Source organism: Penicillium chrysogenum (assembly GCF_028827035.1).
Source record: "Penicillium chrysogenum strain IBT 35668 chromosome Unknown utg000001l_segment0_segment0, whole genome shotgun sequence".
Taxonomy (NCBI): domain Eukaryota; kingdom Fungi; phylum Ascomycota; class Eurotiomycetes; order Eurotiales; family Aspergillaceae; genus Penicillium; species Penicillium chrysogenum.
The window spans coordinates 8,494,426-8,520,306 of record NW_026622749.1 but is presented as its reverse complement, the minus strand read 5'-3'; the positions used below and the strand labels follow the sequence as shown (position 1 = coordinate 8,520,306).

The window sequence follows — 25,881 nt, the reverse complement described above, 5'->3', positions numbered from 1 at the left end:
TTATGTTTTACTTTGTATAGCTTTTGTATGATTTATTGTGTACATGGCGTCTTTGTCTTCCGACACGGAATGCATGGATGGAGTTGAAGGACTGTTAGTAGACCTTTTTGTTCCCATGTGAGATGTATGGACTAGAGCGAGAGCCAAAGAAAAAAAAAGGATAACTCCACTCAAAACAGGTGTTCTAGTTAAGGTATGTGTATAGTATATCGTGATATTGCCAATGATAATGCAAAGACTCACATCTACTCCGTATATCTCGAGTACTATTAATGTATCAAAATTTAGGGCTTGCTGTCGTGTCATGTAGATTGACGCCAAAATAACAGGGCGTGAACGGAGCCCCCAATCAGGCATAAGGGTCAGGCCGCAACGCATCCTCGAATTTTGATCTGTGCGCTTTTCGATGAATCATATCTTTATTCTATTTTTTTTCTCCCTCACCCTTGTGTCCCTTAGAAGGGCTTCTGATTGATCTCCTGCAAGGTCCTTTTGCCTCCAGACATTTGAAGCCTTGCAGCGGAAGCATCTCATCACCGCTATCAAACGGCTGCAGGCGATTCCTTAGAGAGAAAAAAATTAGAGAGGGAAAAAAAAAAAGAAAAAGAAAACCACTTATACCTAAGAAATTTCATCTTGACCGACATCTCTCTACCCCTTTTGCAACTGCCCTTTTACTTTATGAGCTTGTGCTGGGCCGGTCTCCCAGCCTCACCCATTGCAGCCCGACGTTGTGCGACACCTGAACGTTAAGACCTCGACGTGAACCTTCCATCTCCAACTCGAAAGGAAACTACTTGGAACTGGTGGGACAAAAACCGTGTCAGTGTGTTAGTGTGTCAGTGCGACGCCAAACTTCCTTGACTCCTTGACCCTGTCTCAATTCTTATGGACATCGGAGATTCGGCCAGCGGGGTGTTCGAGTCGTTCCTTACACGACAGAGCGGCTTGCCGTATGGCCATCTCTGTTTCCAACTCCTGTAGCCCGACGCGGCTGGCTTTTCTGGATGACAAAGGCGTAAATCCGCCAAAGCAGAGCATGTGGCACCGGTTGGGTTTGCGAAAATTATGGCAGGGCCGCGACGATCATCGAGACACGTCTGCCGGGGAGAGTCAAGATGAGATTTCCCCCCGCCCTTCTTCTGACAACTCCCGCGCCAAACAAGACAACTTGACACGTCGACTTTCGCGGAAAGTTGGCGTCGGTCTACCACGAACGACCCCCTTTAAGCGACAGAGCTCTGATCTCGATCGACTGGCTCCTCGGGAACCTGATCACCGCCGTGCCCTTTCCGCCGACCGCCGCCCCTTGAGCTCCCAGAGAAGCAGGTCTCCACCGCCAACCGTAAACCCCAGACAGTCCGCGCCCGAGGTTCAGTGGCTCGGCCCGGCGCCCACAACCACGGTCGATGACCCCCTCGAACCACAATCCGAAACGAACGATGCCGATGAGATTAACGATATCTCCGAGAATTCGAACCCCTATCCCGGAATGACGACGGATAATTTCGACACGCCAGAGGAGCAAGAGGATGATCACACAATCGATCTGGATATGGAGCTGGAACAACGGTGGATTCTGAACCTGAGCATGCACTTCCGAGATGGGTCGGAGCGGGAGAAATTCTTTGTGACGTACGCGGAGACACCGAACCGATGGCGCCGGGTGACGATTTCCTGCGATTACCACGATGCACCACCATATTCACTGGAGCGGGAACTGAAGGAGCTACGGTATCAACGCGATAAATGTGCGCGGATCTACGAATCCATTCGCGAGTCCCTTCTTGCGATCCAATTCTATGAAGGTGTCACGAATCTCAGGCTCGAGACGAGCGATGGCCGCTTACACGTTCATGTGACGGAGGACGTAAACGAAACAATCCCGTACCCGCCCATCTCCAGTATCAGGCATTTGGTCAACGCTCCTGTCATCCCCGAAGACCTATTGCACTTCGAATCTCATCTATCCGGCTTCGTTTACAAAATAAACCTGGACGGACGTTTCTATATCAAGAAGGAAATACCGGGCCCCGACACTGTGGATGAGTTTCTCTACGAGATTAACGCTTTGCATGCGCTGAAAGACCGCCCAAGCGTGATCCAGGTGGAAGGAATCGTGATCGATGAGTGGCGAGGCGTCGTCAAGGGCTTGCTAATTAGCTATGCAGAAAAGGGCGCGCTGGTGGACATTTTGTACGAGCAACGCGGGAGAACGAGCTTCACACGACGCGAGCGATGGGCAAAGCAGATTGTCCAGGGCCTCTGTGAGATCCACGAGTCGGGCTACGTGCAGGGCGATTTCACACTCGCGAACATCGTGGTGGATGCGGACGACAACGCCAAAATCATTGATATCAACCGTAGGGGATGTCCAGTGGGATGGGAGCCCCCGGAAATTGCCGCTAAAATCGAGAGCAACCAGCGCATCTCCATGTATATTGGGGTCAAAACCGATTTGTTTCAACTGGGCATGACGCTGTGGGCATTGGCGATGGAGGAGGATGAGCCTGAGCGACAACCACGACCTCTTCGACTGGGCGATGATGCGAATATTCCAGACTATTACCGACGGATAGTGGATATCTGTTTAAGTCCAACTCCGCGACATAGGCTCTCTGCGAAGGATCTTCTCTCTATGTTCCCCCCACTGCCGGAAGCACGGGTATCACCACCTGTTCAGTCACTGGGAACGATTGCCAACGATGCTAGGCACTTGCCGATTAGTAACTGGGCTCAGCATCAGCCTGCTGGCCTTGGGCTGGCATCCCCAGGGGGCATTAAGCAGCAAGATGATCATCATTACCCTCAAAAGGAGTTTCCGGAAAATTCGTATGGTGATCTGCAACACCCCATGTTCTCTGAGACCCATGACATCGTCAAGCGATCAACAATAACTCTTGCAGAATCCCATGGAGACATGGGATTTCCATCTAAGCCATCTTCTTCCTCTACCTTGAATCACCATGAGCCTCACGACCATGACGAGTACATGGATTTCTCCCGCCATTTCAACGATGGCTCGTTACCCTACGTACCCTCTGCCTGTCAGGACCCAGAAGCTACTCCAGTTTCTCAGACAAGGTCGATGGGCAATGGCTTCCGCGACCACCAAGTGGTATCACCAGCCTTCCCAAATGAGCCTGTCTCTCTCGAAAATGCCTCCACGAATAATCAGCGAGATGGACCGATCTGTAATGATTCCCGAGCTTTGCTTGGTTCTGCAATCACCGCGCCTTCACTCCCGCATCCAGTGAGCACGTCTCTTGTCGAGTCGCAGAAACATGATGCTCTGAATCGACCGAGTCCAAAGGTCGCCGATGACGAGGGCGACCTTGGAATCTCAGCTTTGCCCATCAACCCTACTTTGCGTGACTCCGGTACATCAAGTGGCAACCAGTGCACCACTTCTTCGACAATTCCATCCTCAATTAAGCATGCAAAACAGGACGGTGTGAATCAGCTATGTTCAAAGGCCACCAATGACCAAGATGACCTTGAATCTTCATCTTTGCCCCTCAGCCCAACTTTCCGTGACTCTGGCGGTTTTATCGGTCTTCAGAACGCCCCTCGATCGGTGAACGCTTCTCCTATCGAGCCGCCCAAACAGAAATATGCGGATTTACCATGCGCCAACGTCGAAATCAAACCTAAATTTACTGAGCCATCACCGTCATCATCATGTTTGTCTCTCTCGGAACTACCTATCAGTCCTACTTTCCGTTCTCCTGGAATTTCGATCGCCGGTCTAGGTACAACTTCATCGCTGAAGTCTTTGCCTGTTGAACCGTCAAGGCAGGATGACGTGGATCAAGCACGTGCAAAGGCTACCACCTATATCAAGCCCATACCCACAACACCATCAGACGCAGCATCTTCTCAGGCTCGCCCGGCATCGTCTATCAATCCCACCCTAGCTCGCCCCAGACCTTCGCTGGAGCTTCCAAATATCCCTCTATCAGTGAAACCGACTCCCATCGAGCCGCCAAAGCAGACTTATGCGAGTTCATCATGCTGCGCAAACACTGGTATTAAAACCAAATTTACTGAACCATCCCCTTCAACATCAAGTCTGGCCGGTTCGGAATTGCCTATTAGCCCAACATTCCGTTCTTCAGAGACTTCCCTCGACACTCTAAGTGCCTCTTCCTCACAAGGACCTTTCCCTATTGAACCGCCAAAGCCGGAGCATGCGGTTATGTCACGTGAGAGCGATGTCACACCCAAATCGCCGTCAGCAACATCTAGATTTTCTTCAATGCATATTTCGAGCCTCCGTCACACCGGGGCTTCCATTGGCTCCCTGGGTACGCCATTCGCAACAAGTCCATCTGTCGTTGGGATTGGACTTCTCAGGCGGCCATGGGAAAAACCATCCGCAGATAATCCAGATGTCAAGTCCACATCGACAATGCCATCAGGATCAGCCTCGCCCCTGGGGAACTTTAAGACTTCAAAGAAGCCAGAGAATGCCGTTTCGCCGGCCGAAACATCCCCCATCGAACAGCAGAGGAATGGACCTTTGGGCCAATGCAGCTCAAAGACAGCCGATATCAAGCCTGCACAAACAAATCCACTGAACTCCAACCCAAATTTGCTGGGTTCAAAGTTGCCCATCAGCCCTGCTCATCCAAATCCAAAGCCTACTGGCACTTATTCCGGGGTCGAGATGGCACGCCCCGTTCATGGCCCGCCTCCCGCTCAGGCCAAACCGAGCATTGCGAGCCAGACACGTTTCTCCTCGAATCAAATCCAGTCACCGACCTATCCCGCACGAACAACTTCGTGAAGCCCTAATGGGCAAATCTATACCTCGAACCAACGCAAGATCCCTAATATTTTTACAAACAATCTTGCTACATTGGCCGCCACCCACGACGCCACGACCCATTTCTCCGAACGAGCCCCATATTCGGGGCCGAGCACTCGATACCCTTTTGATTTGCTCTGCTTGTACAGTTTATGCCTCGTCGTTTGCATCGTGTTATTCAGCTTTCGGAAGCATTTATGCCGATGGCGGACGAAACCTGGGAGTCCTAAAAAGTCTTTTTTCGTTTTCTATTTCTTCTTTGCATTTTGGCGGATTTTAATTGGATTTTGTTCCGGTAGCTTTTCTTTTGTCTCTCTACCTGTTTTATGCTGTCTCTTTTCCTCATTTCCTTGCTGTTTATTCTATGATTTTTCTGTTTCCTCTTCAGCGGAGGCCCTCGTTCTGCGTTCTGGTGTTCTCACCCGGAAGTCGATGTATATTGATGGGATCTTTTTATACCTCTTCGTGTCTGACAGGGCTGTATTATTTTTCTCCTTTTTTTTCGTTATGTGGCAATGCAATTCTTGGCTAGGACTGGCTTCCACACTCTAACCGTAAATAGGCCCTGATGTCTCCTTCCACGGAGCAATGACTTCTCTTTGCTTGATCATAGACAATGGATTCCCCTCATTTTGCAGCCAAACAAGATTCAAAACTCTCTTGCCAAGGTTCTACACTTGACCCTAGTCCTCGTCCAATCAGCACAATCTTGCACTGGAGTGGTTTAGACTTATCCTCGGTGCTTATGGGCTCCGCATCCCGAATCTCGAATACATCCCGTACGGCTTGAATGATCCTGCTTGAGCCATCATTCAGGATCAGTATACCCTTTAACCGGTGAATCTCAAAGTCTACGGGGTGTGGCTCGGATGAGACTGATTTCGCAGGTGCAGGGAATGTTGTATCCCACAAAACAGAGCGCAGCCAGGCATCCACGCAGTCGACTTTATCTGCGGGGATTGGAGGCCTAACGATCGCAGTGGTGGAAATTGCCTGGTTATAGGTTAGAATCGAGATCACTCCCTGTTTGAAACGAGCGGGAGCAAAACACAATATAAACGTACCGGGTCCATGTGGCTGTGTCCCTTCTTACTGAAGTCCAAATCCGCCAAGTGATCATAAGCATGCAAATCCAGCACAACGCCCTCAATCTGCGGCGTCCGACTATGATCCGTCACATGGATCTTAGCCACGCTGTTGATAGAGGCGACACGATCTCGCACAGCCTCTAGCTCCTGGTCCGTTACTAAATCCGTTTTGTTGAGAATCACCACATCTGCATGCGAGATCTGCATATGCGCCATAGACAGAACAGGGCCAGAACCATGGTCGTGGTGCACGTCGTGCGACTCGGCCTTTTCTTCAGGCGCCGGCTCATCCAACAAGCGCGTTATGTTCTTTGCGTCAACAAGAGTGACAATCCCATCGAGGTAGATAGAGCTGCCGAGTCCTTCATCCACCCAGAAGATCGGGGCGATGTTGCCCGGGTCGGCTAGACCGGTTGTCTCTAGAAGGATGTAATCGAAAGTGCCGCGGCGTTCCATCAATGACTCGATGGCCATTACGCCTGAGTCTTTCACGGAGCAGCAGATGCAGCCATTGCCGACTTCCATCCATTCGGTCACTTCTTGGCCGCCCTGATTTACGGTCATTGGTTTTTCGATATCCATCGCTTTGTGATATCACGTTAGAATGTAAGTTTTTGGTCCTTTCAGTTGGACGCCTTACAGTCTCCAAATTCTGAAATGTATTAGCAATGTATATCATATCTCGTAGCCATGTGTAGTAGACGAACCATTCATGATCACGGCAATTTTCTTGCCGTGTTTCTCTGTCAGGATATAGTTCAACAGGGTCGTTTTTCCCGCCCCCAGGTATCCTGATCAGTGTATTAGTCTCATGTTAAACCAATATGCACTCTTTCATCATACCAGTAACCAGCGTGATGGGCACTCGAGTTGTTGGTTCTTCATCTACCGATGTTTGGTCTGCTGGCATGGCAGACACATCGATAAGCTCCGGAGGAGCATCCTCATCTTCGAAATCGGCAGACATCCTAGTTTTAGATAAATGTTGCGTAAATATACAGAAGAACACAGAGTCTGGAGAAACAGAAAGCCCGTAGATGCTACGGATGACGTTGTTTCCCAAAATAGGCATTAGGGCACAGGGCTCGGGCGGTCAGCCGTTGTTATGTTTACGGTTGTTATCTTCAGCGTCTAAGCTTGCTCTCGATACTCGACTTTTGCTTTCATTAACACAGTTCAACAGGGCGCCTAGGGATAATTCACTCTTTTATTCGTTTCTCGGTTTTTCTCGTTTCATCTAGCGCCCTAGTTATACTACCGTCATGACTGCTGCGGGAGTCTCTCCGTCAAGCTCCCCGCGGCTTCCTAGCCCTCCTCCCTTTACTGAGGTTCAGATTGGGCCTCAGTCGCCGTCGGTCGGTGAATCCTTCGGCAATGATGCAGACTTGCTTGGTGTTGCGATGGGAGAAAATGATGGCTCGACGCGTAGAATCCGGCCAGGGACCAAATCTGCCAACATGGGCCTGCCGGTGATTCCCCTTTCACAGGTTAGTTGCTCCCCGCTAGCTATTTTGGACCTTACTGATAAAATCAGCTTAATTCTCCATTCCAGCTTCAGGAACACCTCAAATCCCAGTACCAGAAGCTTGCGCCCCAGTACCCCCGACTTAAGGAGAAGTACGATGTGCTTATGGAGAAGTACGACGAGCTTATGAAGGAGTACAATGAGCGCAAGCGCGAAGCTTCTGACAAGGAGGACCCCAAGTACGATGTGCTTATGAAGGAGTACAATGCGCTTATGGAGGAGTACAATAAGCAGAACCCCAGCGAATTTGACAAGATGGACCCGACTAGCGAGGTTGCGACAGACCCGACAGAGCAGACAGAACGCCCAGAGATCGAGGTTGCGAAAAAGCCAAGAAAGCCGGAGAGTGAGGTTGCGAATGAGCTGACAAAACCCCCAAAGGGAGTCGATGAGACGGTTTGGAAATATGAGCTGTGTCGCTTCTTCACTATAGAGGCTAATCGGCTGATCGAGGGCTTTTTCGCTGAGAGCCCGCCCTGCTCGGTCCAAACTTGTCCTGAGATGCGAGTCAACGATTGGCAGTATATTTGCGCGGGCGCCGGGCACCCGAAAGCCAAATATTGCTGCGCTATTGACTATTGCTGCCATACTCTTGATTGGGCCATGAACATTCTCACCTCGAAGAAAAAATTCCCCAGCCGACTTAGATTGCCAGATGATGAGAGTACCACGAACCCCTTGCATGATATCTTCCGCCGCCTTTACCGCTTCTTCGCGCATGCATGGTTCCGGCATCCTGCTGTGTTTTCCAAGGTCGAAAAGCATGGCGGTCTGTACGTCTTTTTCAAGACCGTTTGCGTTCACTACAACCTTATCACGGACTACACGATTCCCATTAAGGCTGGAGGACCGGATGAAGTCGCAGCAGCTGAGAAGAGACAAGAGGCCAAGAAGAGAAAGGAAGAAGTCGAGGAAAAACCTGTCAACAGTAGCAACCGTTTCACTATTCTACGCAAGGATGATGATAATTCACTCGGCACCGCTGTGGAGAGTCAGGACCCAGCGCTCGCCACTGGCGCGACCGCCCGTCGCCACAAGCACAGTCCTTCAACCGGATCGCGGGTTACAACTATCGCGGAGGATGCGGAGGATCTGGAGGACGTTACACCATCAGCGCTGCGTGAGCCCCTGAAGCAATCACCTGAACCGCGGCCTGTTTCTGTTTTGGAAATACGGACCAAGGAGGAGCCTACTGCCGCAAATGAGCCACCTACTGATGTGGGAAAGTCGCCCGAAAAGCCAGTTGAGGAATCTCAGGAACAGCCACCGCAAGAACCCTATGAGCAGACATCTGAAACTCCCGAAGACCAGGAGAAGAGCGAGCAGGTTGAGCAAATTGAGCAGACGCCCTTATCCGAAGATTCGGCTACAAACACAGAATCGCCCATCCAGAAATATGCTACGGAAGGCGATGAAAATACAACTTCCTACGAAGAGGCAACCCCAACTGAAGAGCCTCAAGCAGAGATTGAGGTGGCGGAAGAGCCTCCCGTTGCCCCTGAAACCAAACATGAGCCAGGGGAAAAGGAGGCTTGATATCAGCACCCTCTCGAACCTTTCCCGCCAATCTCACACTGATGATAATTGACTCTTTGTATGTATTATTCGTGTTTCCCTTTGCTGTTACCCTTACAATCAGCGATGAGTTGCAATTCTTTAGCTATCAAATACTTTCTTTGTAATATAGTTCAGGATATTGTTTATGGCCAATGTCAATGATACCCATTCTAGCATGCTTGCTCGACATGTTCATGGATCAAACAAAAAATGTACAAGAGCAAACCCCATCACCCTGTATCAAAAAGCCAAAGCAATGACATGGTCAGACCAAACACCTCAGTATATTTAATGGACTAGGTCTCTAGGGTCTCACCTCAAGACAATAATCTAATGCTTTGCCACTTCGATCCATATGGCGTGGTCTTCCCCGCTACAACGTGAGTTCTAAGCGTCAAAAGCAGTGAGAGAATATCAGTCACTATCTTTCATAAAGACCCGAAACGGGGTATTGAGTCACTTTTCTCCACATGAGATAATCTTTCGGCCTTCTCTAGCAGTATACAGAGGGTTACATATCGTCACTATGGCCAAGGTCGGCGTCTAAACCACCATCTGCGACGAGACATTGTATCAGATTAGCATCGGAAGGGTGAGTTCGATGTAGTGGGAGCGGTCGGAGGCTGATTTTGATTTTCCCATTGCTAGTCTAGATAGCAGAAAGTCCGGGGAAAGCTCAGTTGTTTCCGGAAGGAACCAAACTGGCCTATTTTTCACAGTGCATTCACGGTGCGCAGTTTATCATTTGCGCAAATGGTGAGAATAGAGATCAAATGAAACAGAACCCTGTCGCGCCCATAGTAATAGACCTTGCCCCCCACTGACTCAGTATCCCTAGAATCCTCTTATTCCAGTCAGGATCCCCCCGATCTCCCTTATGAAAAGGTCGTATCGATACAACAACTCAAAGCACATCTTCAGATACTCCTTCATCTCCCTCCTCTCATTATCACTTTGAAGGCTTAATGGGTCCCACGATGAGTCCCACGATAAGGAACCATCCCAGGATGAGGAACCATCGTGTATACCCTTCGCATTCCAAAACAACCGATGTGGTATATTCTGAGCTGGAAAATCAAAGTCGGCCAATCCCCAATTGACGAAACTTCTAAACGGCCGCGTCTCCGCTAGATAACCCGTAGCATTCACAGATCCTGGTTTCGCATTGGCTTTGACAGAAGCAGCGATATTAAGCAGCATATAAATCTCCAGAGCCACATCAGCAACATGCACCACACCAAAGCTATGACCACAGCCTAGATGGATTAGGTCTTCTAGTGGGACTTTCTCGTGGTTTGCGAGACGTAAGAGAGCGAGCATCTCATTCGAGATAATAAGCATCTTTACTGCATCGGCTAGATATGCAGTAGAGGTGCTATAGGGGGCTTTGTTGATCCAGTAGTCGATATTTTGAAACTCCTCACATAGTGGATTTGATATCGCGGAGCTAGTGTGGTGTGGTCCAAGCTGGTACTTCCCTTCAATGGTAGGTAGAATAGACGAGTCATATAGAGGGCCAGAAGTTGGTAGAGCGGTAGGACATGGGTATTTAGCTCGCTCTGTGGTTGAGAACTCCTCGATAGTGGAGATAAGAGACCGCGTGAAATATTTAAATTCGGCGGATTCACGATTAGCGAAGCGATCATGGATGATGAGATCGTTTTTGCGTATGCATGGGTCGTCCTTTTCCTTTATGAAGGCAAAGTGCGATGACACTGTATTCCAAGGGATCTTGTGATCTAGGTGCATTGTAATCTCAGCGTCAAGAACTATTCTTGACGAAAATCAGGTGTATGGCGAACGTATTGGTCAAATTCACGATATGTAAATTTTTCAAGGGGAAGGATTAAATTTTGATCCTGTTTCTCCTTAGATAGACGTTTGGACGTGCCACCATTTGTTATAGGAGAACCTTGAAATGGAAAGAGGATGATATTCCTAACGACGGCGGGGAACTACGGAAGGCGGTGAAGGGCGTCTATAGATCTGATAAGGGCTTATCGACATATCGCGCGACATCACCTTAGATTTCCAAATTTACCTCGATATCCAATAGATATCCAACTCCGAAATGTCAGCTCTCAAAGGCGCCACAGCGCCTATCTACTTTGGCTCCTTCATTGTTACACCACAGGTAAGTATCCTGACCCAAACAACCCCCAGTCTCCTCAACCAACACCAACCACATTATAGCACAGAACCAGCCATAAACATAGTAACCATAGTTAGCACACCGACCTAACTAACAACTCGCTACTAAACCCCAGGTCTTCCACACAACCCCCCTAACCTTCGCCTTGGTAAACCTGAAACCAATCCTCCCAGGCCACGTCCTAGTCTCCCCACGACGTGTTGTCCCCCGTGTCACAGACCTCACCCCCGCTGAAACAAGCGACCTCTTCCTAACGGTGCGGCGTGTGGGCCGTATGGTCGAGCGCGTATACGGTGCCACTAGCTTGAACATCGCCATTCAAGACGGCGCTCACGCCGGCCAGAGCGTGCCGCATGTCCATGCGCATATCATCCCGCGCAAAGCGGCGGACCTAGATCATGCTGGTGGCATGGATGCGATTTATGACTTGCTTGATGGGGACGAAGGGGATTTGGGAAAAGCATTTAAAAATGCCGTTTCTACGGAAGAGGGTGATCAGTCAATTGAGGTTGGGAATGGAAGTACTGCGAATTCGGGGAGGAGGTCTAGATTCCCGGTTGTGGATAATGACGCGCGCAAGCCTCGCGATGAAGAGGATATGAGAACCGAGGCTGAAATGTTGGCACGGGAGATGGAGAACGAGCCTCTTGATTAATTTGCTTTATGCCTTGCATGTGAAGGTCCGGAGCAATTGTATACATATGCTAATAGAAGCGGATATGACAGTTTACCTGTAAAATAGGCTGAGTTGCGAGCTGGACGCCGCAAGCTGAATTCTTCATGCTCGTTATCCTGTTGTTATAGAGCTCGGATTTGAGCTTTAATATTGGTTCTGAAATCTGTGCTGACACGACCGTCAGATAGCTCGGTTAGGGCATCTTTCTCTCGATCGTATATAGTTCGGACCGGAGAATGGGCTCGTTACCGTATTCTTATTAGGTTTGAAATTTGACGCTGCGTGTTACTTGGGAAAGCTGAGAACTTGAAGTTGCCTATGTAGGCAGAGCGATATGTACTCACCGGATAACAAGTATAGTGGGAATGAGAGTTATACTACGCCTAAGACTTTATAGAAATCATGTGTTCTCGTAACTCGTCCTCTATGGTATCTAAAGTACCCGAAGGGGAATGAAACGCAGAGATAAAAATGGAGAAACAAACGCCGAAAATGCAATGGGTCTCTTAAACGATAAGCCCAATGCATGCGAGACTCCCCAATCACCCATTTCCTGCAATCACGCGCAAACTTCATGCATATTTATGCCTCTTTCTTCTTTCTTTCTTGGATGACCTCCGCAGCCCACGCTTGAATCTCGGGCAACCGGATGCGCGAGGCAACGTGGGTGAACTCGGTGAGATCAACCTCGTTTGAGCGCTCATACTCAACCATCTGCAACAGCAGCTCCATCTTGTCGATATCATGCACAAAGTGGGCCTCAAGGGTTTCGTCCTTCTCGTATTCCTCAAACACTTTCTTGATTTCCCCGCCCGAAAAGATGCCTCCGGGGACCTTGCCGAGGAGGGTACTGGTGATGTAGTCCATAACGGAGGCCTCGCGACGAGCCTTCTCGGCCTTGGTGATGTGGTGGTCAACTGGAGTGATATCGCCGACAAGCGCCTCGGCCATGTCGTGGATCAGGGCCATCTTTGTGCAGTGCGGGATGTTGATCTTAGTTGCTAGGGACGGCGGGGCCATCATCGTCATGATCGACATGCGGTACATATGGTCAGAGATCGACTCGCCATTGATGCCAAAGCGGCGCCAGCCCTCACGCTTGGTGGTCTTAAGACGCTCGATCAAGTGGAAGAAGGGAACGGGTGAGGTAGAGTTCTCATCTGGGGGGTGGGGGAGCGTAGAGAGCACTACAGGTCTCAGTATTGCGGGGGTCTAAGAAGAGGAATTCCAGGCTTACCAGTCTCGGGGGTCCACATAGAGTTGTCAGTAACCATGGCTGATGTCCTTAGAGGGAGAGACTGACTGAGGAAAAGAAAGAAACACAACACAGAGATAATAAAATGAGGGGAGAAAAAACAAACTACAACGAACGGGGGACTGATAGGCGCTGCAAACAGTGCAAACCTCCCTTATCAATGTTTACTGCGGAACCGCCGCCTGTTTACCAAAGTCCCGTTCGACACAGGATGGCTGCAACAAGGCCTGTTCGGCCGAAACCTCTGGACTGGTCGGGTCCCTCGCATTTGGATGTGTTTATTCGCAACCTAACGCTATTGCATCTGGATCAACGCGAGGATTGGCCCGGTATATCTCTCCGCACCTTGAACCTGACATCACAGAACCAACGACACAGAATCCGACTGATGGAATGGGCCCTGTATCACCTCTACACGATTTGGGACCCAGAGAGCGCCCACAATGTACAATTTCTTAATCACTAACTTTCAGATTTCCGAACTTTGCTGATATTCCATGCAGAAACTCCGGCCCTTCTTCCCCCCGTTAGAGCCTTTACAGTCTGTCAACCTCCGCGCGGCCTTGTTTCGGTGTCTGGGTGAATTGAAGAAGAACGGCGATCTGGGAAGGGAAATTGTGCTCCGCAAAACCATGCTGGATGATTGTAAGGGCGATAAATTCGAGGAGATGCTCGCTGGCTTCTCCACCGCCGTTCTCCGTAAAGTTGTGGCGGTGTCCGCGGACGAGGTGCTTCGGAATCCTGCCATGAGACTTTCGACTGCGACGGCCATGACCCCAACCGACTATCAGAATCTCCTGCCGCTCATTCTTGCCCAACAAGTATCTCTCTGTTCTGCGGGAGAACGCCATGCCCGAGTTAGAGAGGCGTATGATCGGTTCTCACAACTTCTAGATGATAAAAAGGTTGAACTGACCGAGCGCGCGAATCAAGGATCAGGCGATCACGTGTATGATATGCGGAGCGACTCTGAGAGCTTGGTGCGTGAGTTACAAACAAATTGGCTAGGCAGCGAGGAATGGGCCAATGCATTGCTCGGAGGCGGATCACAAAGCAGCACTGATTCTTTTCTTGAACTCCCTTTCTCAACGGCATGGATGCGGGTAAAGGACTCGAATGTGGATGATTTCAGCAGTGGGTTGAAGCAGGACCTGATCCTTGATTTGGAGGCTCGTGTGCTCCTTCAACGAAGTCGACTACACAGGTGGCATGAATACAACAAGTCCCTGTCAAAGGACAAAGGAACCGACGGAATGGACACACCCTCGCCTAGAGGACCACGCGTGTTATTCCGAGATCACCAGTCTCTCACAGTTGCTAGTATATCCAAAGCGGTTCGCCAGCCCGGGGATTGTGGGCGGACTTTGAAAGGGCCAGAGAAATATCTCCTGTCATCTGTAAATGAGGCCCTAGCCCGTATCAACGGCAAATCCCGCGCCAAGCCGTCTGCAGTTTTGACACCGGATGTCAAAACGAGCAGCAAATTACAGTTCAGAAGCTCATTAGAGATTGCCAACTCGCCATCAACAGTGGCAGAAGACTACAATACCCCAGGTCATCCACCAGACTTGGAACCTCCAGAGTTCCATCCAGAGCCCAGCCTCAAGCCCAAGCCACATCCAGAACCGGAGCATATCCAACCCTCGCAACCAATTGTCCGGCTCTCCCCAGACTGCCCCTCACCAGACGAGGAACTAGCCCCAGAACCTAGCAAGCGCACTCGCACCTTAGCCGAGCGCACACGAAGGTCAATGTCACTCCTCCCACCCGTGGCGCATGAAGAACCACGCCCCCGCCGCAGATCCCGCCCGTCATTCCCAGTCAACCAGTTTGTGACGCCGCGGAAAACCTCCGCGCACTCAGCTCGTTCAAGGGATGAAGTCTCGCGTGCTTCGACGCCACACGATCAGCTCTTTGAGGAAGATGCTGAGTACGCAAGTGTGTTTAAGTCGCGACCGCGTGTGGCGCTTAGTCCTATTTCGTCGCCGGCTGTGCATGTCAGCCCCTCTTTTGAAGATGAGAGTTTTGAATTGGATTATGAGGATGGGGATGAGAGTGAAGGTTGTGAGTGGGATGTTGATTCGCCTTTGGCTGCTCCGCGATTGAGGAGCTAGCTTGTCAAATTATACATATGCATCCATACATACCCAGGTTTTCCCTACAAGGAGGGACTTTTCTATATATGCTAAACTCTTATGGAGGGTTTAATTTGCCGCAATTGGGTGAGATAGACGGCATGTAAATTGAGCAATTATCTAGAAGAAGGTCAGAATCACTGTTGGCCTAAGGTGCTTCTCTTTTCCCTCTTTCCTATTTTTCGCCTCCCGAGGCCTTTTCGCAATGGATTTCTTCGATGAAATGAATCTTTTTCGTCCTATCACCCCTAGCTGTCCTATACTACTGAGGGGGGAGTTATGACAAGTAACTAAAATAAGACAAGGAAGGGGCAAAGAGAGATCTGAAAAACTACCCGAGTAAGAGACCAACACGCATATGAACCTAGGTATGTATAATCTAGTTCGCTGACCACAACACTCTATCGCCAGCCAGACTCATGATAATCTGTTCAAGACCCCGCTTTCTCATGGTCATTTCTGGCTTCTTTATAGGAGTAGGTATCAGGTCCCCGGCGTTGAGCAGCTGCCGCACCATCTCGGCGTCCCCCTTGGATGCAGCGGCCTGCATGGCGTTGCCATATTCACCACCATGGGTAATGATCTTGGCCCCGGCTTTGAGTAGTATCTGAACAACGCCGGTGTCCCCTTGCCCTGCTGCAGCGGCCTTCAGGGCGTTTCCGAATTTACCACCCTGGGTATTGACATCCGCCCCGGCCTTGATTAGGATCCGCACCAACTCGGCGCTCCCCAGCCATGCAGCGATCTGTAGGGCGTTTCCATATTCACCACCCTGGATATTGATACCGGCCCCAGCGTCAAGTAGCATTTGCACCAACTCAACGTCCTCCCTGCCTACAGCGGCCTGTAGGGCGCTGCCATGGATACCACCCTGGGCGTTGACATCGGCCTCAGCGTCGATTAACAGCTGCATCACATCACCGCGCCGCATCGATGCAGCGGCCTGCAGGGCATTGCCGTATTTACCACCCTGGGCATTGACCTTGGCCCCGGCCTTGATTAGTATCCGCACCACCTCGGCGCTCCCTGCCCATGAAGCGGCCTGTAGGGCATTGCCGTATTCACCACCTTGGGTATTGATCTCGGCCCCGGCCGTGATTAGTATCCACACCAACTCGGCGCTCCCCGTCGATGCAGCGGCCTGTAGGGCGTTACCGTATCTACCACCCTGTGTGTTGACATCGGCCCCGGCTCGGATCAGGAAATTCACCGTATCTCTACGGCGGCTTAATGAAGCGGCCAGCAAAGCGCTTCCGGCTTTTCTTGATCTTGTCTCGATGGTAAATCCGTTGTTGAGAAGCCATTCGACGAATTCCGCTTGTCCATGTTCTGCTGCTTCCTCTAGCGGCGTCCCTCCGGGGTTACTCTTTCTGTCATAGTCTGCCCCCTTCTTCTTGAGCATTTCAGCCACTTTAATATGACCGTGACGCGCCGCTAAGTGGAAAGCCGACTGCTCCCCTATATCTGTCTGATCGATATCCTCATTGTTTCGGATCAGATAATCCAAAACATCGACCATGTTCGCAGCTGCTGCCATATGGAACAGCGTTGTTCCGTATCGGTGATGCTCTTTTCGGTCTCCTATCCTTCCATCTCGGTAATACTCTTCTCGGTCAATCCATCCCAGGTACTGATTGACTACCCTGGCCATCTTTGAGATATTGAGCCATCGGTCAAGAAGATCCCGCAGAGTTTGCACTTCGTCATGTAGCACATGTGAATGAGGGCATTTGTGCATTTCTGCCTGACTGAAAAGGTTGACGGTCCTTCGAGAGGATCCAGCCTTTTCTGCATGCACAAAAAGATTCATGGTTGCATAAAAAAGAAATGGTACCTGCGAAAAACCCTTGCCTTTCTCATGTTCGGGAAGAGCCTCTCTGATAAAATAGACCAAACATGATTGGTAGAGCGTCGCATGGCATTGAAGAATCATTTCTTTGCTGTCAATGGTTGGTGCGCTTTTATCGACAACCTTTGACCTGAGGTGAAGGAGTCCCTTGTTGCGCAAAAAATCATGGACTGTTTGATGGACGACCAGTATGGCAGTATCCTCGCGGTAGAAGCCTATTTCGGCCAGTCCACCAGAAAGCGCTTGGATCTTGACATCCATATCCTCGTCGTCCTTGATAAATTCGTCTATCTGCTCCCATGGCTGGCTTGGCTGTATTGTGGCATCTTTCGTCGACAAGGCATACCGCATTTCTGTTTTGCTAAGGGGTCGCTCGGCCGCGCATAGCCACTGAAAGAACAAGAACACTTCTTGCGGATTTTCAATTGTCATGACACGTTCCAGTGTGTCCAGGTACATTTCTTCAAGCTCGCTGGGCACCGTACGCGACCATTTACGGATATCTTTAGGCGAATGGCGACGAAGAATTTTCTGCTGGATGGTCGGCATGATGATATGCACCCATTGAAACACGCCATTTGCCTGCTTGATCAGTACGTTTGCCAGCCTCTGCCATTCCTCTTGGTCATGAACTCGGCGAGGAAATTTGTCCGTGATGTAGGAGGCAATGTCCCTGAAATTATGATGCTCGACCGTTATCTCAATGGTCTCGTCACTGTTCACAATCGGATAGTGCCGGCACGAGAAGCATATTTTCAGGGTAACCCGTGCGCGATGCCCAGAACAATTGAGCTGGTGGAGATAATCAAGTAGCTGCTGGGCAAAAGTCTCGCCAGTCTCGTCCAGGGCATCCACGAAAAGAGTCACTTGCTGGTGAGCCGCCGACGTTAGGATTGCCTTTGCTAGCAAATCCTCTAGCAGCTTCTGTGGCCATTCCCAGCTGTGCTCGCCACCAAACTTAACCCGTTGCTCCATATATGCTGCACGCACCAAAGGACGCACGGTCGCATCGCAGAGAAAGAGCTGGTTGAGCAAGGACCTGAGCATCCCTAGGGGTGTGCGTTGCAACTCGGTGCCACGAGCAGTAAAGAAAAATTCGAGTTGAGTGCCCAGACCCATGCCTTGCGGTCCCTTTAGCTCGTTGTATAGAAACTCCATCAGCGTCGATTTGCCTGCTCCTGGCTTGCCTTTGATCCACAGCAAAGCCTGAGAGCGGTCCATCCAGGACTTGTACTCTTCGAGTTCCAAAATCCACTGACAGGTATTTGCGTGGCGTCTTCGGATGCCTTCACGCCGTGTGAGCATCTCGGGAAATGCTAGTGATCGAAGGATTTCTGCTATTGCAATTAGTGATTTTCTTCCTGACTAGGCAATCAGGGCAGTGCGAACCGTTGTCCATCTTTTTTTGGTCTAGAAAGTATCAATATCTCGTTGCACTGTATGGAAAGGGCTTACTCACTTTCTTTTTGTTTAAGCTTGGGGTTTTTATAGTTTTTATATCTGCCGGATATATTGACTGCAATTATTAGTTAGAAGTGGCGTTGCCTCTAGCTTTTATTGCGGTCTCGTTACCTGTGCAATCATTGTACTGTGTCCCGTTAGAGTTGTTGTTGTATTGGCTTTTGCCATTGTTGACGTTCTGCACTCCGTGGCCATAATTGTTGAAAGCGCCAGTGAATGTTGGTTGGTCCATTATTGCCGCAAGACAACAGAATCCTAGGACATAGCAGGATAATAATAATAATAGTAATAATATAGGTGATGGTTTCTGGGTTTTAACGGCTGGGACTCATTGTATAGGGACATTCTATACATAGTATAACATAGCGTAAGCGCCTATGAAGGTGGTCATAGCACGCTAGTCATGGCAAATGCACATCGAATAGATTGAATCCAAAACAGGACTTTAAATAGACATACGTCAACATGGCTGGCGTCTCGCCTTAGACCCCGTCTTTGCTTTTTTCCCCTGTCCCAAACGACTGCAGCGGTTATGACTTCTTATCTTCCTGGTAACATGAAACAGTCTAGTCTGCTGCCTTCACCCGGGTGTCTTGCTATCCTGCAACTTTGGCGCTCTTGTGATCTCAACTGACCGCTGTACAGAACAAACTAACTTCTAAAGATAGATTCCATGGCTTTGGACTCAATATACGGTTAGCGCCCACAATCAGCAGTTACGGACAGAGTGTCAACACAGGCGGTTAGAGCAAGAGGTTATTTATCAGCAAGCTGCCAAACAGGGTGCCCTCGGGAAGCCAAAATGACAATAGTACCTAAAAGGATCCGTGATCAGAGCCTTGTCTCTTGACATTCCCATGAAATTGTCCATGTCAACCCAAATAAGCAATCAAACACAGCGATCCCTGCATGTTGTCCGCCACAATCACACATCACACAGTCGCATTGACTCAGTGACGAATGAAGCAACACGGTCCTCTCATTATACATGGGTTGATGAGTCAAAACCTTGTTGAAGCTCAAGTCTCTAACTTCAGCTCCTATTGTTGGTACTTGACTCCCTCTCTTGCCGCTCAAAAGGAAACCTTCGAGTTACCAAAGGACCAACCGGATCAACATGACTGATTTTCCCGGATAAGTGACTATTAGCCGCCGTCGAGCCACTGAACCCGCAAAACAACTCAATATCACTATTACCTGTCCCGCTGTCGATCTCTTTTCAGCTGCACTTTGACGGGACATGTCACTCCCCGAGTACCGGTCCATATCCTTTCCTCTCTCCTCCCCCTCTCCAATTATGTATCCCGGTTTTGCATTCGACGCAGAGTCTCCTTCTACATAGCTTCTTAACAAACGGCTTCCAACTCCAAGGTCACATCCAAAGTATCTCAGCACGCTCAAATGGGATCTACTTCACTGTCTATGCAAAATGTATAAGCATAATTGCTGCTGAATTCTTTTCTAATGGTCTAGCAACAGTCTAAGCTTCCAACAACAAGGCTAGACTCTCAAAGATCAATAATGTTAACGGACAGAAAGAGCTTTCAAAAGTCAATATGATTAATGGGGTCGTCGTGAAGGAAGCTGCAAGCCATAGATGGGGCCATTGAACATATTACCGCTGCCAAAGGAGTTATATTGAACAGCTGAACCATTGTTCGTATTTATCAAACCGGCCCCATAATTGTTAAACACGAAAGGCGAGTTGCCAACTGTCAGTTCTTTGTTTTCATCTGTTCCGGTACTGGGCACTTTAGTTAGCATGTTTAGAAAGTACACCAGCCCACTATGCGACATACCCGTTTCCATCCATCCATCTCTGAAGTTCGCCGAGCAAGCTTTTGTATCCATTATCCTCCTTGGAAGCAAATTTTACCATGGCACTATGGTTGGCGTGGATCCCGATGGAGTTATACCCATCTAGGGTTGCCGATTCCTTGCACACCACTTGTCCCACCATAGGCAGAGGCAGCTCCTCGTAGAAGCACGTCACTTTGAGATTCCCAGATCCACGCAACATGCTCATGAAATCAAGCTGGAGGGACTGGATCAATTGATTCTCAGTCTCCAGCACCGTCAACAAACCCTTATTGGTAGACTTCATAATCCCCAAAGCTTTGGCAGGGATTTTGGACCAGTCAGCTATCCACGAGCCTTTATGAGGTGTTCCCATGAATATGACACCCTTTGTGGAAGTAAAGAGTTCTCGGAGATGGGTGTCCGGGTTATTTCGGGAAAGGAGTATGGCCATCTTGCAGACAAGACCGCCTAGGCTATGTGCAATAAAAATCAAAGGCCTTGATGATGCGTTGCAAGAGGCTCGATCTGTCGTCAGATTATTCAGGAGATTCGTAGCGTGGTCCCTCAGCCGATTTGATGATGCGACGGACTTTCGCAAAACATAGGCATCATAGCCATAAGTCAATATACGAGCTCGAGTGGTGATTTCAGCAGGGAAAAGCTCCTGTGGCCATGGAGCTGGCTGTTTATTTGCAGTCCAGGTACTTTTTGGAGCGGTCCAGGTAGTTCGTCGATCTCCAGTCAAACCGTGGATAAAGCAGATATCAAATGCTGCCTTAGGACACTCGTATAACACTTCAACACCATCCGGAAATAGAGGGGCTGACGGCGGATTCTGCGACCCCTCGCTAGCCTCGACACTGAATTGCAGTTTGGACCCAACGTGGTCGCCGCTCGGTGGCTCGACTCGAGGAACTTTTGAGGACTTGTTGAACCAGGGACGGTGGCCAAGTTCAGACATCCTTGAATGCGAGGCGTAAAATATACGTCTAAAGTGTCTTGTCGCAAAGTTTTAGAGTAAACTGAATTTCTGGCTTCAGGCGTAAGGTCCCAACCTTGATGCAAAGAAAAGATGCGATTGTTTGTGTTTGGCTAGACTGGAATAGAACCGAATTAATTGGGAAGAGGGGAACTTCCCTTCAAATGCAATGCACTAGTCTCTTGCCAAGTCATACTTGCATATTGCCTCTAGTCTATTGGTTGGAATCTGCCCACTTCGGATGTTCACGCAAAAGAGAAACGTTTATGGCTTGTTGCAGGAATGCCACGGGACAATGCATGAGTCTTGCAAGTCTGGGCGACCTCCATAGAGCTTACCGACGGGGCATCAAGTACTAGGACATCTCCCATCTCATGCGAGTACTTGTGTCTTTCATAGGACTAGTACTTCTATAAGTACAGATTATATCCCATCCTCCCACCTCAAAGTCTCTGCACTACAAATTACCTACTTTAGTAGCCTCCATAATGTCGTCTGCGAACCCTACACTCAGTCACATTTTGGGTGACACTATCAACTCCCTCAAAAAGGCAGAGAGAAACAGCGGTGATCCAAATGTGGGAAACATCCCCGCTATATTTCGCGAAGCAGCCAAGCGCATCCCATCCCTCCTGGTGTACTTCGAAAAATGCAAGCATCATCTTGATGCAAATACGACAGCGGAGGACCTGCCTCGATCAGCCATTCGCACTATGGAAATTTGCGAGAGTAACGCTCTTCGGGTGAATGAGATCTTCTCAGGTGTGGTCGGAAGTTCAAATGCAGCTGAACAGTACCGGAGAGTTGCGCGGGGGGACCGATTGGAAGATCTGATGAAGGAAATACTTACGCATGCGATTCGAATCTCGAACATTAGCCAGCTTGCGGCTATAAGGGGCGCGGAAGTTGAGGAGCTCGGTAAAGCTCTGAGCTCTTTTGTGGCGATGAGTGCGTCATTGCCGGAAAACAAGGCGTCGTATTCTTTCAACAACTCAGGAAATGGGTATCAGAATATCAACACCAGTACCGGACAACAGTACAACAACACTGGTGCCGGCAATATGTTTACTGGCACAATTCAGGGCTTGCGGATGTCCAGATAATACGTGGGGAGCAATACTGATGTTCACTTACAGTAACCCCTGTATATAGCGAACCCGTATATAGCGAACCCGTATATGAAGAAGCCCTATAGGTGTTTCGATAATTCACTGTTGTAATATTTTTTTATTTTCTTGCACTATAAAATTCCCGATTCTTCACCCTCCCCCTATGTGACAGAAAGTGATCAACAAAAAGTGACTGAATATAATCTGACTTGAATCTTCGTACATGAAGCAGCTTGGTGTGATTCTTATGCAGAAGATGGCATGAATATTATCCAACTGCATTCAGCTGGACGCTAGTCTTGCTTCGGCAGGAGAGCCAAGACCCGATTTTCGCAGAGCTTGCACCAGTACCCCAAGTTCAGGTTAACCTTTTACCTTATCTAGCAATAGGCCTAGTTAAATCAGTTAGTTATTAGGCTTGGGAATGTGAGAGTTTTCTACGGGCGAGGAAGTAAGAGGTATAGAAGTAAACCGATGGATTTTAGGTTATGGCTTTGTATGTAGAGTGATATCTATGACCTGGACATTACACAATCCTCCATTTGGCGAACGTCCACGGGTTTCGGCCTACTGTACATATCTAATTCGGTATACACATCAATATTTTACCGTATCTTGCTCTCATCCTATGATTTCGCAAGGTTAAGGCACAATTCCAACGATGGAACAAACATGGAAGTTCCCAGGGTTCCATGAATGGATGGTTGACAGGACCACGTGCACGTGGTCCTTTTCCAGCTTAAAGCTGGCCTCAAGCCGCCCACATACAGGTTGACATCTCTTTCCTAGAAACCTCTCCAATTTTTGTATAAATCATTGATTGGCTCGAGAACTCGATCCTTGTTGCCTATATCCATATATATTCTATTAAAGAATTGATTTTGTTGCTGTTCATACTAGTAGGGCATGCTACTGGGCAGTCACCTGACTTTATGTCTCTCTCAGTATATTAAGATTTCCACCTACCAGTAGTACCACATTTAATCTACTAGTACACACTTGCACATTCTCTCCTCCATACTACCTACGTACCTCCTCTCATCATGCCCGGATGCTCAACTTACTTGGTCGATTAGCCCTAAGTGTCGATCTTCTCCCTGCTTACGTAACACCCCTCCCCTCCATTTAAGCCCGTCGCTCCCCACGTTTACTTCAGTAGTCTCTTTCAAACCTGTTTTCCTCATCAAAGGTCGCTGCTCATTTGCACCAACCATAGCCCCAGTTGCAAGATCTGAGATGGATTGGCAGCAAGTGCGCACCTACACGGACCATTTGGGTCATCCTGTCGTGCTCGAGCAGTATGTCTCGCCAGAATACGAGACAGACCCCGATCTGGAAACTCCCATTCAGGTCTACAGTCTTGTTCCCTTGGACGACGACCACGAAGAGCTCCGAGAATACCTCATGCAGACGTTCTCGGATGACGAAGTGAAGCCTTTGTTCGAAATTTACTCATACCGCCCGCCCGATGGCTTTGCCTGCATTGAGCATAATCGCATGGAAATCGCGCGTCGCAAGCAGCAACATCGGTCAGGAGTCGAAAATCCTCTTCCACTGATTGCGCGATGGAATCGTCCCAATCGCCTATCCAATATTGGATTTTGCGTTCTAGTGCGATCGCACAGTTATCGAGTGGGCAATATAGAGGACTCCGAGGAGGCTAAGGAGATCGGCGAAGGCCCGGATTTACTTTACTTCAACCGCACATTTTCTAGCACACGCGCTGATGCTAACTTAGCGCAACATTCACCCGAGGACAATGAAGACCTCAGGTCAGAGGCATTTGAACTATCCATCGAGCGTGTTACGGAGCAAATAGACATCGGCCAGATAATAATCCTCGATTTGTTCCTTAACGTCTCTTCTTATGCCGATCAGCGATATGCCTTAGATATTGATGAGGGCGAACCTCCTAGCCAAGATATACTAACAGAAGAGCAGATTCGTGACCAGCTCGGCCAAGAAACCTCGGTTAGTGGCTTTTCTCTTAGTCCGGCATTCCAGATTTCTAGAGAAGCCGACATTATTACAGTCACCAATACTCCTAAGGGCAAAACCTCTAACATTCAATACGTTATCCACACATCTTTTCTCTATCATATACGCGACACGGCAGGTTTCTCTCTCCTCGAAAGCACAGCGCGTCTCTTCACAGCGTCTGTCCTCTCCCACCTTCCGGCCAATAAAACCCTCACCCTTAAATTCTTCATTCCAAAGTCCAATTCCTGGTCGGCCATCGGCCCCGCCCAAAATGAAGTTCTTGAAAGTTTATCCCAGCAAAATCAAGAAAGCCAGGAAAGCCCTTTCCCTATTGGCGCCCTTCACAATATCCTCTCAGAAGAGGATCAGCCCCCAGCTGCAAAACGAGTTACTCCTCGTGGCCCTGAAAAATATCTGTACAACTGGTTACCGTACGAATCTGGCACGTTCACAGTCGTTCTTGATCGCGCAAAATTTGTCTCTGAGAACGGAGTTTACTTCTACAAGAATCATTGTAGTAAGGTCAATGATTCGGAGGTTCTTTCTGATAATACGGATATTGTGCGTGGCGTGGATATGAGTGCGGTTGCTCGGCGGCTGGGAATGGTTGTTCTTGATGAATGAGCTAGTCTAATAGATCAATTTGACTCTTTTGTATGTAATCAAGACGATTTGCTAGATTATGTAGAAGGATGTTACTATTCGTTTTCCTTCCTCATCTATAAAAGGCAGTACTAGTGGATGTGGGATAAGTAGTATTTACATTGGACATAACCAAGCCAGGTGCTTCGAGCTCCAGAAAGTGAAATTCCTGTATGTCGCACTTCAACCGGGACAAAGGCGGCTGCAAGCTTAGTCGAAGTTGCAAGAAATATAACGGTCATCAGAAGCCCTTGTGCTGCACCGACAATTATCATGAAGACGTCCAGGCTCTCGGCCAAATTATTCTGGAATGCCTCGAACCGAGTACTTTTTTAAAAGAGGGTAAATCTTTGTTGAAAGATTGGCATTCTCATGTTTCGAATTTCGTCGAGTCAACAAAGTTGGAAGCTAATGAAGGTATGGTCTCTAAATTCCATGAAATTCCCGGGTCTCATTTTCATCTAGTTGCTGCTGGAATACAATACTGCGGCTTTCAGGAGGGTGGGCCCCTTCGGGGACGACGGAAGCGCTCTGCACCGTCCGACAATGACGATGTAGTTCCCTCTCCGCCAGCTCGAAAGATAAAACCTGACACGCCGCCGACCACGTCGTGGGAGAATGAACGCACCACTGGCCGGGAACATATCCCGAATGCAGAGCAAACATTCGCATGCTTCCAATGCCCCAAGACATACTCCGACTATAATGGAGTGAAGAGGCATTTCAGGAAATCCCATTTGACCGACCGGACGTGTAATTTCTGCGATTTGTCCGTCCTGCACGAGATGCACTTGCGGAGGCATGCTGAGGTTGTCCATGGCCTTCGAACGTGAGCGTCAAATTCTACTCTTCCGAAAGCATGT

At 49.1% G+C, this 25,881-nt stretch overlaps 11 protein-coding genes across 11 annotated transcripts; 6 read left to right on the top strand and 5 right to left on the bottom strand.

Annotated features, from left to right (window-relative positions):
• Positions 1 to 955: 955 nt before the first annotated feature.
• Positions 956 to 4,789, top strand: N7489_003358 (uncharacterized protein; the record flags this gene model as incomplete). The annotated part of the gene is made up of 1 exon (XM_056709113.1): positions 956 to 4,789. The coding sequence occupies one exon, from the start codon at positions 956 to 958 to the stop codon at positions 4,787 to 4,789; it is 3,834 nt and encodes a 1,277-aa protein (XP_056573415.1).
• A 648-nt stretch (positions 4,790 to 5,437) lies between these two features.
• Positions 5,438 to 6,865, bottom strand: N7489_003357 (CobW family GTP-binding protein; the record flags this gene model as incomplete). The annotated part of the gene is made up of 5 exons (XM_056709112.1): positions 5,438 to 5,803; positions 5,875 to 6,482; positions 6,539 to 6,550; positions 6,606 to 6,689; positions 6,742 to 6,865. 5 exons carry the CDS (start codon positions 6,863 to 6,865, stop codon positions 5,438 to 5,440), a joined length of 1,194 nt encoding a protein of 397 aa, XP_056573414.1.
• A 295-nt stretch (positions 6,866 to 7,160) lies between these two features.
• Positions 7,161 to 8,959, top strand: N7489_003356 (Mob1 family protein; the record flags this gene model as incomplete). Its single annotated transcript, XM_056709111.1, has 2 exons — positions 7,161 to 7,385; positions 7,433 to 8,959. 2 exons carry the CDS (start codon positions 7,161 to 7,163, stop codon positions 8,957 to 8,959), a joined length of 1,752 nt encoding a protein of 583 aa, XP_056573413.1.
• An 855-nt stretch (positions 8,960 to 9,814) lies between these two features.
• N7489_003355 (uncharacterized protein) lies at positions 9,815 to 10,729 on the bottom strand (the record flags this gene model as incomplete). Its single annotated transcript, XM_056709110.1, has 1 exon — positions 9,815 to 10,729. The coding sequence occupies one exon, from the start codon at positions 10,727 to 10,729 to the stop codon at positions 9,815 to 9,817; it is 915 nt and encodes a 304-aa protein (XP_056573412.1).
• Positions 10,730 to 11,051: 322 nt separating this feature from the next.
• On the top strand, positions 11,052 to 11,787 carry N7489_003354 (HIT family protein; the record flags this gene model as incomplete). Its single annotated transcript, XM_056709109.1, has 2 exons — positions 11,052 to 11,114; positions 11,248 to 11,787. 2 exons carry the CDS (start codon positions 11,052 to 11,054, stop codon positions 11,785 to 11,787), a joined length of 603 nt encoding a protein of 200 aa, XP_056573411.1.
• A 603-nt stretch (positions 11,788 to 12,390) lies between these two features.
• Positions 12,391 to 13,082, bottom strand: N7489_003353 (HD domain-containing protein; the record flags this gene model as incomplete). Its single annotated transcript, XM_056709108.1, has 2 exons — positions 12,391 to 12,995; positions 13,046 to 13,082. 2 exons carry the CDS (start codon positions 13,080 to 13,082, stop codon positions 12,391 to 12,393), a joined length of 642 nt encoding a protein of 213 aa, XP_056573410.1.
• A 192-nt stretch (positions 13,083 to 13,274) lies between these two features.
• Positions 13,275 to 15,177, top strand: N7489_003352 (uncharacterized protein; the record flags this gene model as incomplete). Its single annotated transcript, XM_056709107.1, has 2 exons — positions 13,275 to 13,508; positions 13,567 to 15,177. The coding sequence occupies 2 exons, from the start codon at positions 13,275 to 13,277 to the stop codon at positions 15,175 to 15,177; spliced, it is 1,845 nt and encodes a 614-aa protein (XP_056573409.1).
• A 400-nt stretch (positions 15,178 to 15,577) lies between these two features.
• N7489_003351 (uncharacterized protein) lies at positions 15,578 to 18,740 on the bottom strand (the record flags this gene model as incomplete). Its single annotated transcript, XM_056709106.1, has 2 exons — positions 15,578 to 18,384; positions 18,620 to 18,740. The coding sequence occupies 2 exons, from the start codon at positions 18,738 to 18,740 to the stop codon at positions 15,578 to 15,580; spliced, it is 2,928 nt and encodes a 975-aa protein (XP_056573408.1).
• Positions 18,741 to 20,068: 1,328 nt separating this feature from the next.
• Positions 20,069 to 21,269, bottom strand: N7489_003350 (uncharacterized protein; the record flags this gene model as incomplete). The annotated part of the gene is made up of 2 exons (XM_056709105.1): positions 20,069 to 20,252; positions 20,308 to 21,269. The coding sequence occupies 2 exons, from the start codon at positions 21,267 to 21,269 to the stop codon at positions 20,069 to 20,071; spliced, it is 1,146 nt and encodes a 381-aa protein (XP_056573407.1).
• Positions 21,270 to 21,775: 506 nt separating this feature from the next.
• Positions 21,776 to 22,390, top strand: N7489_003349 (uncharacterized protein; the record flags this gene model as incomplete). Its single annotated transcript, XM_056709104.1, has 1 exon — positions 21,776 to 22,390. The coding sequence occupies one exon, from the start codon at positions 21,776 to 21,778 to the stop codon at positions 22,388 to 22,390; it is 615 nt and encodes a 204-aa protein (XP_056573406.1).
• A 1,242-nt stretch (positions 22,391 to 23,632) lies between these two features.
• N7489_003348 (uncharacterized protein) lies at positions 23,633 to 25,000 on the top strand (the record flags this gene model as incomplete). Its single annotated transcript, XM_056709103.1, has 1 exon — positions 23,633 to 25,000. One exon carries the CDS (start codon positions 23,633 to 23,635, stop codon positions 24,998 to 25,000), a length of 1,368 nt encoding a protein of 455 aa, XP_056573405.1.
• Positions 25,001 to 25,881: the final 881 nt, after the last annotated feature.